The sequence below is a fragment of the Lacerta agilis genome, chromosome 3, assembly GCF_009819535.1.
Source record: "Lacerta agilis isolate rLacAgi1 chromosome 3, rLacAgi1.pri, whole genome shotgun sequence".
Classification (NCBI taxonomy): Eukaryota; Metazoa; Chordata; class Lepidosauria; order Squamata; family Lacertidae; genus Lacerta; species Lacerta agilis.
The window spans coordinates 17886356-17900932 of record NC_046314.1 but is presented as its reverse complement, the minus strand read 5'-3'; the positions used below and the strand labels follow the sequence as shown (position 1 = coordinate 17900932).

Sequence of the window (14577 nt, the reverse complement as noted above, 5' to 3'; positions counted from 1 at the left end):
AGAAGTGTAACAAGCTTACATTGAGAAGCAGGGACCTCTGCTGCCTCGAAGGGGGAGGCAGGAGGTAAGAGCGGCCAGAATCAACAGGCTCCTTCTCTAGATATAGTAGTGACACTATTGTCACAATGGCAATGTTGCTACATTTTAAGAAGAAGCCACTGCCAAATATGTCCACTCCACAAGTAAAGGATGGAACAAATATTAAAGGCCTCATTTTGCAGCTACAGCTGCACAAGTACCTTCTGCGCTTGGTAGTTCTCTGCAAACGTTCTACAAATGCACACCTCCATATAATATTTTATACACACAGTGTTTAATGCACATTAAGCATAAATTTTACAAGGGCTATAACCCTGCAGATCCTTAAGCTGAGGCTCCAATACTTTGGCCACCTCATAAGTGAAGACTCCCTGGAAAAGACCCTGATGTTGGGAAAGATGGAGGGCACAAGGAGAAGGGGGCGACAGAGGACGAGATGGTTGGACAGTGTTCTCGAAGCTACCAACATGAGTCTGACCAAACTGCAGGAGGCATTGGAAGACGGGAGTGGCTGGTGTGCTCTGGTCCATGGGGTCATGACTAAACAACAACATAACCCTGCACACGCACACACACTCCCCGCAAATACAATGGAAATCATATAGTAGGAAGAATCCCTGAGCAGGGCTTTGGTTATGATCAAATGATATTCTCATTCTATGTATCATTCTATGACATAACTAATATTATTAACATTAATTGGGTTGATAATGATCATGTTAAATAACCTATTGAAAAGCATTACCCTATCAATCACTGTGATTGCTAAAACGAATTTAGCACTAAGCAAGAGATTTTCTGTGCTGTTTTAGGACCAAAATGTTCTGTCAAAGAGTGAACATCCTTCGTGTCTTCCTTCAGATATGCTCCCTCCAGCCCGGAACGATAAAGGCTGCTGCTGTGGGGAATAAGTTGAATCAGTCACACTATACCCTCAAATGCAAAAGCTCTTGCTGTGCCCTCAATAGTAAAGAGAGGGAAATATCACAGGAGTTAAAAAAAATTACTTGCCAAGTAGAAGAAAGGTTACATTAGCACTGGGCAGTTCAAATTAGTTCCTCTATGGCTGCCGCTACCTTGCTTCCCATTTAAAGTCTCAATTTCTAGAAAAGCAAGCTGGGAGGAAACTCCTGTGAAAGAACAACTCAACAGTGAGTGGAGTTAAGCAAGTCGGGTAGTGGAGTGTGCTTCTATGGGCAACAGCTGCTTCCATCCATTAAAACGAATGACTTTAGGACTGATTTCTACAATGTACAGCAGCAGTTTCCAAAGCAAAGGTCCACCTCCCCAAAGTGTTGCCTGTGCAAAACTGGTGTCCGACACTGGTCAGCTCCCAGGTGGTAAGTTGAGACATGTATTCCAATGGGCAAGGGCTGTCAGAATAGGAAACCAGATCCCTGCCCAGCTGCCATGCCAACCCTGCTTCTTTGTTGTACTTCTAGAAAGCTGCAGCTCATTTAAACCCCAAAATGTGTTTGAACTTATTACCATCGCTGCTAGGGGTGGGGCACACATCACCTGCGACTGTCACATCAAGAGGTCCTCTGGAATTTCATTCAGCAGCAGGATGCATATATTGAACGTCTTCCAAGAAGTTTCTTGGGCCAAGCCACAAAGTGACTCTAAGAAAAACTTTAGCTACCCCCACTGCGTTGTTGTGGATTTTTTAAGAAAATATTTAGACCATTGCTTACTGCTTGCAGAGAAAGTATGTCCCTTATGTGGCAAAGGTTATTCTAAGAATGTTTTATCATTTCAAACAAGATGACATAGTCAAAAGGGACTCCTCTTCCTGCCAGGAGCTAGAGGAGTATATTGTATCAAAGGGAGAATAGCAGGCTGCCAAGTGGCCGCTGTAGCCTAGCGAGTGGAAGTATCAGGCTTTATGCTCAAAATCTTAAGGATATTCAGAACCCATTAAGTGGTCAGTTAGCGATATAGGCCAATCAGATGCTGATGGCAAGCCCACGCCCCACCGCTGAGGTTTCCAGCAACTGGTATTCAGAGTCATTTCTGAGTGTAGAAAGACTATATCCTCATGTTCAGTAGCCACTGAGAAACTTAACCGCCATGAATTTCTCTTACCTTCTTTTAAAGCCACCCAAGGCAAGGGCAGACAGCTTCTTTGACTCTTTGTTTGTTTGCTGGCATCCTCTTGGCCCTGACGGTACCTTTCTCGATCTCTGGTATACACTCTGGTTGAGCTTCTAATGCTGTGGTCTTCAACATCTCCCAAGCATTTGGGAGAAATACAACCCTCCTGACTTGGCTTTTCAACAACTTTTTGTAAAGCAATTTCCACCTTTTGGGGACACTTTTTTTGCAGTCAATTCAGTATTACTGTTGTACTTGACATTCAACTGTGAGTCATTCTGGGCTTATCATTAATAAAGAGGAAAAGTGTATTTAAAATCTTAAGAGTACCTTGTAGCGTTTCTTATTTCCTGCAGATTTACACTGGCTGCTGGTCCTTATACAACCCCAGAAAAAGGTACAGCAATACTTAAATACCCACAATGTCTTCACAACAAACCCTGGAAAAAACCCAATACCAACTGCTTCCTGCTTTTAATACTGAAACAACACCAAATGATTCCCAACAGCAGCAGCAGCTATATGATTTACTCTATATTATGATTGCTTTGCTTGGCAGGAAAATGCCCCTGTCCCTGATACCTTATGTAAAAGTAGCATTTATTTGATTGCAGCAGGACTTACTTCTACATTTGTTTCTACCAAGTAAGCTTTCAGCAAGTGCTAGGACAGTGTTGTACTAGAAAGCAATAGACAACCTAAACCTTTACCACAAATTTATTGCTGTTGCCATCAGTTTAAATAAAAGAGCACTCTCATTTCAGCAAACAAAGTATGTACACAGTTTACATATATCCTGCAAAACTTAAAATACAAATTTTAAAGGCCTGCTTTTTTATAGTGGGTTCAATAAGAATGTGCATAATTTTTATGCTACATGCATATTTCATAGCTAAATTGGTGGCTGAATAAATTCTAGCAACTGGATTACTTCGAAAATTCTGACGTATACAACAGTACATCAACACACAATTCAAGTTCCTATAGATGAAGATGTAGAAGCAACCAATCTCCTGTTTGTCCCATCAAAAGACTAATGTGAAAACACTTTTAAAGCCAATTGTGTTAAACAATTGACATAGGCACAAACAACGGATTCATTAGTTAAAATATACCAGCCATTTGTGGAAATTAATCAGCAGATTATAACAGATGCTGCAGATCAAGTATATTAACAGACTGGAGTGGTGTACATGTGTCTCAGAATCAACTGAGCTACAGGCAGAACTTCCACTTCTCAATGGAACTCCACTAAGTTGGGAAACCTTCACAATTGGGATCCAGTGCAGCATGACTTTCAGCAGTAGAAATGTGAGATTCAGCACATATGAGTTACACGTATGAGGCTCCCTGGACACCTGATACACTTACATCACCTGTGTGATGTAAGCATCAGCGTTATGACTAATCAAATAACATACACAAAGAAAATTAAAATAGGAAAGACAGCTAAAACACAAATCAATATTCAGCACTACTTTTCCTTATGTCTTAATAACTAAATATTCATGTATTACAGCTTTCCCTATTACATGACACACATACAATAAAATGTATTGTGGAGTTTACTCACACTGTTTTGCATGTAAACGTGTGTGTGTGTGTGTGTGTGTGTGTGTGTTTTGGGTCCTAATCAATGTGTGAGTTAAACAGAGGATTGTAAAAATGCCTGAAAATGCCAAAACATGTGGTAGTTTGCAACTATATTTGAATTCAGCAAATGCACTTACTTGGAAATAAGTTCCACTGAAATCAAAAGACCAACTTCCTATGAAGTTTAGCTCAGATCAAGCCTTTTTGGTTGGTAAACATTAGACTGGCAGTCCTTGGTAGGCACAGTTCCCATAACTGTGTGTTTAAAGAAAACACCCACAAACTCAGCAATCACCATAAGAAAAAGCTGTTGCTTCTCTCACTACTTTCCCTTATGAAAACCAATACATGAGCAATTCCAACTTGAGTACATCAATCAAACCATGTAGAACATTTATTGCAACGTCTCAGAATCTGGTTGGTTGACGCTGGTTATTTTTGATAACCACAGACAAAACTTACAAATGACTGTTATGTATTAGTATAAATTTCAATAATAAAATAAAATGATGGTGAAACGTTATACTATGTAAGAGGACCATTGTGCACTTGTTGGCAAGGATACCACTCCCTTTTGTTCATTACAAGAGCAAATATTAAATCAAAAGAAAATTAACAAAAAGCTGCAAGCTTAAGGTCAACCTTGTAGACATGTAACAAACGTTTCAGGTTCACGGATTGCTGTTATTTTTGTGATTACGGAAGCGTAATTCCTTTTAAAATTTCTCTTGTGAATGTTGATGCGCTGACTGGCATCCAGATCCATTACTTGTTTCCAACTGTTGAAATTCTTCTAATCAGTTTTTAACCTGGAAAGCAAGTAATTATCAATACATCATTAGGGACAAAACAAACACAGTAAACTGCCTAGGTTTAATGTAAAGTGATGCTCCATGTAGACAGCAAATGAAACACTTTCAATAACTAGTTTTTAACACATTTTAAAAAAACCAAACACGCAACAAAAACAACTGACCTGAAATTCTTTGTGCATGACTTCAAAGACATGCCTTACATATGTGGGGACTTTGCATGATCACTTCCAGGAATACATGAAGTTTCCACTGGACTGTTGCCAAACTGGAACTGCACAGAGTCATATTCATGTGGATAGTATATTGGGGCCAAACCAGACTTAAGTGTCAAGACTACATCACGTTTAAATTCCTTCTCAGAGGAATTTGTGAGTGTGAAAGAGAAGGATTTATTATGAATATGACAAAGACTAAGACTTCTCCTGAACAAACATGCCCCTATTTCCTTCCCTTTAAAAAAAAAAAATCCTTCTAGCGGGCCTATTAGATTGCAAGTAAGCCCTGTAGGGAAAAAGCAGGTTTAAAAGGAAATTTAAAGAAAAGCAACTGTGGAGGAAGGATTCATGTCCCCTCCTAAATCCAGGTTCTGCTTTAAATTTAGACACATACACCTTAAAGAGGTTTGGTGAAAACCACATTGGATTAAACAGCACCAGTCCAATATACCTGAAGGAGTGTTTCTACCCTCATTGTTCAGCCTGGACACAGGTCCACCTTTGAGGGTCTTTTGGCGATTCCCTCACTGAAATGTTATAGGGAACCAGGCAGAGGGCCTCTTGGCAGTGGTGCCCTCCTTGTGGAATGCCCTCCCATCAGATGTTGATATAAAGAGCTAAACAACTTTTAGAAGACATCTGAAGGCAGCCCTGTATTGGGAAGTTTTTAATGTTTGACATTCTATCATATTTTTCTATGTGCTAGAAGCCGCTTATAGAGTGGCTGCTGAAACCCAGCCAGATGGCCAGGGTATAAATAATAATAATAATTACTACTACTACATAGGACAACTGATCCCAGTGTTCATGGAAGTTCACAGTGCCCCCTCCATGGGCATGGAAAACTAAATACATGATTCTTTGGATCCCAGGATTCATTGCATTTACATCTGGGTTTAATATATTTCTTATTAAATACATAGGAAAGAACAAAGGTAGTTTTAAAAAGATATTTGAAACTGACCTTTCTAGTGAAGCATTCATGTGATTGGCTCTCTTCATAAATTTACATCCCATCAATCTTGGTGCTCAGTCCCATAAGATTATGCATTTCGTGGACTGATTCCGACAGTATGCCTGTACTATAGAGTCGCCTTTCCCTCTCACAAAATCTCTTGTCATACTTAAGCCGAGTTTCAGTCATTCTTCCATTAATGTGTAAGCAAGCTTTGTGCCACTCTTTTTTCTTTGAACACAATCCTTTTGAGCTGTTCCCTCTCAAAACATTAACACAAGCACAATTGAGTTGCAAACCTGAATTTTGTGGCTTTCCCCCCTCAATTGACAGCAAAGCAATCTGTGTATCCAAATTCTTCTGACCACATGTTTGGGATGAATCACATAATATCTGTGAATTCAATGGATGAAGCTCTGCACTATTAACTGAACCAAAAGAATATGGAGTTTTTGAATACACAGCACATCTGGAAGCAACCAAAATATCTGCTGCATTGTTCTTATCACATAACACAACAGCCTCTAGCTTCTGCCCACTGTGGCACTGTTTCAGCTTAAATGTGAGACCTTGTCTACTAAGAAATTCTTGAATTTTAAGCTTTGCCTCATCACTCCAGTGTTCTCCATCAGCAGGTGACACTCCAAACAAAGAGCAAGGATAAGTTAATCGAGGTAATTTAGCAAGCTCTTCTGGGATGACTTTCAGCTTGTGGGTATCAGAAATGGGGATGGGAACTGATAACCCATCATCAATAAAAGTAACTATTAAGAGATTAGATAATTTGGAGACTTCAGAAACTTCAACTCTGTTCCACTTTTCATTAGATCCAATCTTTATCAAACAACTGGTACCAGGAACGACAAGCTCCTGTGGAATTGTAGGCAGGTTTTCTGGAAGGTCAGAGAGTAACTTGAACAAAGCATTTAGAGACTTAAATGAGTCTTCTAACTGGATACAGAAGTTTGAAGGATCAGTGACAGACGTCACAAACCCAGGATAGTACCGATCATTCTGGAATGGTGCCCAGGAAACAGAATTTGGTCTGAATGACAATTTAGGCATTGTTTTGCCCATTTTTATATTTTCTGGTAAGTTACATTTCTCCAGCACCCTTTGGAAAGATCTTTGATTCCAGTATTCCAAAAGCAGAATCCCGTCTATCAAAATATCTACTTCCCACATGGAAGTAGATTCTAAGTATCTCAGAAACAAGATCTTGATCTCATGGTATTTTATAATGTTCAACACGCTCTCAAGAGACATGTCTACTAGGTTTTCAGCCCAAGCCCATTTACAAGGCATTGCATTCCTGGGAATACTCCTGAACTTGTCACTAAGCATCTGTGTGTCATGAAATGACACCATTTCATATTCTCCCAAGTCCATGAAAAAAACTAACATGTGACCCTCATTCACATACTTTTTAATAACTTCAGATCGATACCATTTCAAGGTCTCTTTTGATTTTGTCAAATATTCTAACCCTTCTTGAATATTTTCCACTGCAAGCGAGGAGTTCTTCTCAGCTTCTTGGGTAGTTATCACATTTAAATCAAAAAATATTTGTGCATCCTTCTTCAATTTTATATAGAAATATCCATCTCTTGAAATGTGACCTATTTCAGCCAATTCTAGCTGTCCAGGCTTTATTTTTTGGCAGGGAATCTTAGGGTGGCTCTCCCAAGGATGTCCAGCTTTTAATACTTCAGACACATTTTGGCTTTCCGATTTTTTACTTTGGTCATTACCATCAGTATCTATATCTGTTATCGGAAGATGTTTTACGACTTCATCAAGATTCAACAGACTCATATTCTGTAAACCTAACTCACTGATCATAGACATTCCATGGCAGAATACATCAACCTCCCACTGTTCACCATGCTGTTGTAAAAACTCCAACGCCAATAGTTGATTATTTACTTTACTGGCAATACAGGCAGTCATATCACTACTGCAACTTTTATCTGGAAATGCATATCTTGCTTTGCTAAGAAAACAGTGTACGCTGAATCTTGGAAAATTTAAGAAAACCTTTTCCATCTTGTATATTTTTGATGCATTCACAGTTGATGAGTTACCATAGTCAATGAACTCTACTTCAAAAGATTTTTCTGATTTAATACCTCTAATGACAGCTCTATATGTGCAGCAATCAGCTTCGTACTCTGCTAAAACCATGTCACCTTCCTTGAGTTCAGCATGTGTTTCTGGCTCTAGAACCAGTGAGCCTCCATTCAGCTTCTCAGCAAGCTGCACAATTTCATTCTCATCCTCAGCACGATGAATATAGAAACTCGACATGCTAGTTATAGAAGAAATATAAACTAACATTTTAGAATTTGCCTGAATATGATGCTGTGGAAGGTTTGTGTACTTTTGCCTGGTACCACTACTCCTTTCTTCTCCAAAATATTTTTGTTTCAAGATCTGCAACTCTTTATCTGGAGGCATCTCCTTCAAACCCCGAGGAGGGCTATCAGAGTCATCCCAAGATTCAGAATATGTATCTCTGCATCTTTGTTTCAGATTGCTTTGCAAGGCCAATTCTGTATTATCTGAGGCTGCTGGGAGCTTTACAGACCTTGTATACTGCTTCTGCAGATCAACTGCAATTTCTTTTCCAGCACTCCGATTGCCAGGATTTGCTTCCTTTTCTGCTTCTCTCTTCCAACCAACTACTTCATATTTAATTTTTCTTTTAACTGCTTCTAACTTTACTTTATGCAACACGTTTTTGTTTCCAACAGACTTTTCTACAGGTGTGTTTCTAATTTTTGGGTCAACGGCATATTTTTGTGTGTGCTTCAATAATTCTTTAATCTTCCTATTTATCTGTAGATCTCCATCATACAACTCCACACCAAGCTGCCCATCAGATTCCTTAGATACGATTACTGCCTTCATTTCTTTCCCCAAGTAATTCTTCTCAAACCATGTATTTATTTCAGTTGTAATTTCAACATCTTTTAAATCTGAAAGATAACACTTGACAGCTTGCATAGGAGTAAATAATAATTCTGAAGCATGATTTGGAATAGGAATCATTTCTCTTTTTGCTACCGATTGTTTGTTCCCAAAGTCTACAAAGTATACTGGCAAGTAATCTGATGAGCCCATGGGAGATGCTAAAGCTCTGTAGAAGAGGCCATCTTCAAAATATTTTGCTAAGTATAAATTGCAAGTGTTTAGGTGGTCTGTATAGCCTGTCATTTGACTAACCTCTGCAATCTTTTCAAACAGTTTGTCTATAGCACCTGCATTTCTATTTAGTTGGCAATAGAATTTTGTAGGGCTGTATATATGTGTTATACACACCCCTTCTTCATTTCCAATTTTCATGTTAAAAGATGAATAGTAAAATGTGTACAGAGAGAATGGTGGCACAAGGGATCTTGCAAATTCAAAAGAGCGAGCCTGGGCATGACCACATTCTAAGAGAAACTGCTGCAAAGTAGTGAATGGAGTCTGTAAGTCAACAATATTATACAAACAGTTGGGGCTCCGAAGAATTAGGGCAGAAATCGTACAGGTCAGCAGATCATTAGAAGATGAAATAAAGCGCTCAAAATCTCTACATGCCTCTGCAGTCCAATTGTACGGGTCAAACGTTAAGGATTCAGTGACTGTATTAAGACAACATCTGAATATTTGACATTCCAAGACCAGGTATTCTGGAAGAATAGCTTGGAGGTCTTTTGACAAAACTCTTTCCTGGTTACCATAGTCTACAAATACTACATCAACTTCTGTCTCAGACACATGTTGCTGTACAACAGCTCTGTACCACTTCCCATCCTTAGAATGTTTCACAACACAGGCACATTGTCCACGTTCATATGGGTTTTTTTGAGTGTTGTAATATAACTGAATTTGTTGCATCAAGTGAAATAGCTCTGGCAGTTTAGATCGTATCTGACAGAAAAAGTTACCTGGTGAAGTACTACGACAACATACAACATCAAATACAGTTCCTGGTTTAAACCGATACTCCTTATAAGGATTCGGCGTATCACCTTTCCCAGATGTGTTTCCCAATTTATCTGAGAGAGTGTTTTCCCACCGTGGGAAGGTAACAGCATGCTCTTTTGTCAGAGGACTCCGCAATTTATTCTTCTTCTGCCCACTCTTTTTATGTATCTTTTGTTTTGACCATTGAATTTTAGAATCTCCCACAACGTTCTGAAAGAGGTCTTGGTTTACTTCCCAGTATTCCGCATATCCAGCCTGAACCATGGACAAAACAACGTCAGTTTGTTCCGAGTCTTTCATATACTGCACATTGACAATATACTTATTGTTTTTTTGTGCAATTGCATGCACTGTGAGTGGTTTGTCAAACACAATGCTTTTAAAGAAGTCAGTTTCTTTTTTAATCCATATGTCCTCGATTGGAAATGCATTAGCAAGTGAACAACAAATGGCTAAAGCTGGTAATTCTAGAAACTCTGGAAGCAAAACTCTCACATTGAAGAGTGGTACAGTTTCAGTATTGCCAAAATCTAAAAAACAAACATCAATACTATTGTCCATCACTTCCCTGATAACAGCTCTGTAGTAATGCATATCCTTACTATACCGGGCACAGCATAGTTTCCCAGGTTCTGGGTTTTCTAGAATCTTATCAACAGTTTCACTTGTATCATACACAGCTGCAATCTTCTTCATCAAGGCTTCAAACTCATCTCGACAATCAATAGTTTGAATCCAAAAATTTGATGGATTCAAGACATATACTACAAAAGCAACACAGACAGAACCAATTTGCATTTCTGCTCTCTTGCAAGGAATTGTTAAAGGAGAACACTTTAAATGAGTGCCTTTTGCATCTGAAGAATCTCCTGATTGTACAGTATTCCTATGAACGGAGTCAGCATAAACAGGATCTGTATCAGAGATTTTTATATCCTCACCTATACAGGATTTGTTGGTCTTAAAGGATGGGTCAGGTTTTGGAATCACTTCACTGCCCTGTGGTAGATGTTCATAATGCACTGCAGACTCTTGTTTAAGAAGCGTAACATAATACAAATGTTCATCAGCATTGAATAAATCAATGCGGGCATGAACAACACTTTGTCTTAACAAGGCCTCCTTGAATTCTTTTAGTTGATCATTTCTTACAGTTTCATCCTGAGAACTAAGACAGGAAAGTGCACAAGGAACTGAAAACCTAGGTACTGACATGAATTCTGGTTGAAGCTTTAAAACACAACTGGAAGGCACAGATTCATAGCTGCCAAAATCCATAAACCAAATATTCACTTTGTTATCAGAAAGCAGCTGTTGTATCACTCCTCTATGCCACTGGCCATTTCTCCGTCTTGCTGCACAGAGGACTCCTAGATTCTCACAGGATGGAACATTTTCTGTACTAGTTTCATAACAGGAAGACATTTTTGCTGCCAAGTCATCCATCGCCACCTGGTATTGTAGCAGTTGACAATAAAATTTACTTGGACTGACTGCCACTGATATTTTTACTTTCTCTATCCCACCAACAGATAAAAGAGGCTGAAGGTTATTCATAATTGGTTGAACTTCTGATTGAATTTGATCATTACATAATACAGAATCCGGCCTTGTATATTTTTGTTGCAGTAAATCTGGCATCTGTTTACAAAGCAGCTCTTGTGGCAATTCAGTTAACATTTCTACAATAAGACAGAATGTATCTCCATCAACAAGTTTGCCTAATTTTAATTCAACCACATCACTAGTGATTTTTGGCACATCAAGCAGAAATGTTTGGTGTGGTAGAATGGCTTGTATTTGGCCTTTAACCTGCAAATCTATTAATGACGAAAAGTAATTCAGAGCTTTTGGAGTCCATTTTTCTTCAATTGGAAGTATATTTCCAAAAATCCCACAAACCATCTTGGGAGGAAGTTGAAACAACTCATCAATAGCAGAAGCAATATGTGTCTCATCAACTGCCAGGATTTTCCCACTATCCATAAGAAATACTTCATACATGTAGTTCTTCTTTTGTACTACTCTTCCTCTGTACCATTCTCCACAAGCAGAGTCTTCTACTAAACAAAACTCGCCAATCCCAACACTGTCTTTCACTTTGGATACCTGCTGTATTTCGTTTTGCAATATATGGTAGTCAAACTCACAATCTGTGTTATATCTGCCTTGAAATTTCACAAGAACTTCTTTTGGATGATAGTTTACGTCAGTAATCTTCAGGTCAACATCTAGAAATTTTGTTGACAAAGATGAAACTCTCCTACCTGGAAAACCAAAGCAAAAGTTTGACATAATCAGGTAATGTATGACTTTAACTGACAGTTTTGTCACCAGGCTTGATGATACCATTCCAGTTTTCAGATTTCCCTGGCAATAGGGCAAACCAACTCCAAGTCTCAAGTATATTATATTCATCTTCTAATACATTCAATGAATATATTTGAATACCATGCTTCTCTTTATATATTGCTGGAAATTAGATAACCATTTATTTTTATGTAGACTAATTAAAATAGCTTTTTTTTATTAAGCAGTCTCTAAATCTTTCTAATATATAAATATAACCAAATCTATACTGTAATTTTAAGTGATACCCTAAGCCTAAATTGCTGAGCCTCAAAAGATCAGTCAGTGCCTATTTCTACACATAACTAACAGTCCAATATTCTGAGTCATCTAAATAATCAAATGATTTCTTTTATCACATAGGGGGAATGCATTCTTCAGTTCTAGTACAGTTGGCAATAATACAGGTAAGGATAACTAGAGAAAACTGGAAGGAGACTAAAAAAGTTAAGCAATTTAGGGGAAAGAATGGACAGAGATGAGAGGTGCAATTTATGAAATTATGAAGTAATAAGAAATGAGAGATGAATTCATAATGTTTTGCAAAGTCATCTCCACATTTTACAGTTAGCATTAAAAAGGAAGATCTCAACTGCATGCAAACCACAAGATAGTGCTGTATAATGGCATTTTTTTGTAACATCACCCCAAAGTAGAATATGTAACATCACCCAAAAGTAGAATAATATGTAAACAAATTAAAGGGAGAAGATGTATGCAAAGGGCAGAAAGACCAGTAAACTGCTGTTCTCGCTTCATCTTCTCTCCAAAACATTTTTCAGAAATCTTATCTTACCTGCCATATCTCTAAATATTCACAGAAGCTTTTCATCTGTCCAGCAACAGCTGGGGGAGGAGGAGTCAAAAAAATCTGTAAAGTATTGAAGAAAACATGGAAGAGTCATGTAGTTTAAAATCTTAAGTGTATGTGTATGTTTGTGCTTTAATTGATTTTTATTTTTTGCATCCCATTAACACTTGACCAAACTGTCTTTTCCATCTCTCCCCCTGCACTCATTTATCAGGGTGGAGAAAAGCAATTAAAAATAGAAACTGTATTGTTTCTATTAAGTTTTAAATTCAAACACAAAGTTTCTTTTAAATGACTAAACAACATCTGGGCAAATATTAAATAATCTAGATAGCCCTACAGTTCATCTCTAAACTGAATCAGTGCTTTTACCAGATACATCAAGTAAAAGGTTTTTCTGTGTAATTGAAGAACATTTTAGTATGTCTCAGATATGAATACTTGTGCTGAAAGCAGGTTTTTCATTTTCACTTTATAAAAATAAAACTGCTATAGCAGGCATAGGCAAACTTGGCCCTCCAGATGTTTTGGGACTACAACTCCCATCATCCCTAGCTAACAGGACCAGCACTGGAGGGCTGAGTTTGCCTATGCCTGTCTACCCAGGAACTATCAAACCTTGTTTCAACCTCTTGTAAAGTGGCTAGGTTTTCAGAAAAAAAAGGACAGTGCTTCCGTAAATTTAACAGAATCATAGAATTGTAGAGTTGGTATGGACCATGACAGTCATCTAGTCCAAGCCCCTGCAATATAGGAATATTTTGCCCAATGTAGGGCTCAAAATCCCCCTACTGCACAATTATTAAAGATGCAGGAACACTATCCTCTTTTCTTTTTTAAATCTGACCAACCTGGACAATAATGGGCATAGCATTTTGTTTAATATTTTGTTTTTGTGGGATACAGCTGGACGAAGGTGGAGTGAAGCAGAAATGAACAACACAGGAAGAGAACTGTCCAGTGTGCATATTCCTATGTTCCTTGTTTCTGCTAAAGTCCTCCACTCACTTGCCAAAGTTGCACTTAAATTCAATGGAGCTTACTTCTGAGTAGACCTGTGCAGGACTGGACTATTAGCCTCACAAACGGTAAAGATGCTGGTCCTAAGAAAGGCTCTCTATATAGGCTCTTTTAAATACATTCCATCTATAGATAAAAGGATAGCAAGCAAAACATAAAGAGATACAAAGCTTCCTTGTAGAGATACAAAGCTTGCTTGTAAAAATGAGGAAACAATAATCATACTAACTAACATGCAGCAGAGCCTAAGACTTTTAACCTCAGGGTCGCGGGTTCAAGTCCCACATTGGGCAAAAGATTCCTGCACTGTTGGACTAATGACCCTTGTGGTCCCTTCCAACTCTACTATGTTGTGATTTTGGGGTCACATTTGCATGACTGCTTCCAGGAAATGTGCAAAGCAGCACCACTGGGAAACCAGATTGAGATCAGCCGAGACTAAATCAGGATACAAATGGCCACATTTTAAACCCATCTACCCTGCTTATGAATACTAAACCGCAGATAACACTGGACGCATATACTGGGTAGACTAACGAAGCTTATTTGTTTCCTCTGTAAGGTGCCACGTGGAGGTTATTTTGCTGCAACAGACAAACGGGGCTACCACTCTGGTATTTCATAGATAGATAGATAGACATACAGACAGATACAGGGGTGTCAACTTGGAATAAAATAGGAGGGGTAATCCCCACTCTACATGATGTGGTG

General features: G+C 38.5%; 1 protein-coding gene across 1 annotated transcript; it reads right to left on the bottom strand.

The window, feature by feature from the left end:
* Positions 1–3750: 3750 nt before the first annotated feature.
* On the bottom strand, positions 3751–12038 carry TDRD15 (tudor domain containing 15). Its single transcript, XM_033145365.1, has 2 exons — positions 5721–12038; positions 3751–4535 (listed from the first exon to the last, which is right to left on the bottom strand). Exon 1 carries the CDS (start codon positions 12036–12038, stop codon positions 5763–5765), a length of 6276 nt encoding a protein of 2091 aa, XP_033001256.1. The 3' UTR covers positions 3751–4535; positions 5721–5762.
* Between the last annotated feature and the right edge of the window lie 2539 nt (positions 12039–14577).

What these genes read in the sequence shown, in the direction of transcription:
- TDRD15 (XM_033145365.1), bottom strand. Translation starts at nt 12,038, where the DNA reads ATGGTATCATCAAGCCTGGTGACAAAACTGTCAGTTAAAGTCATACAT.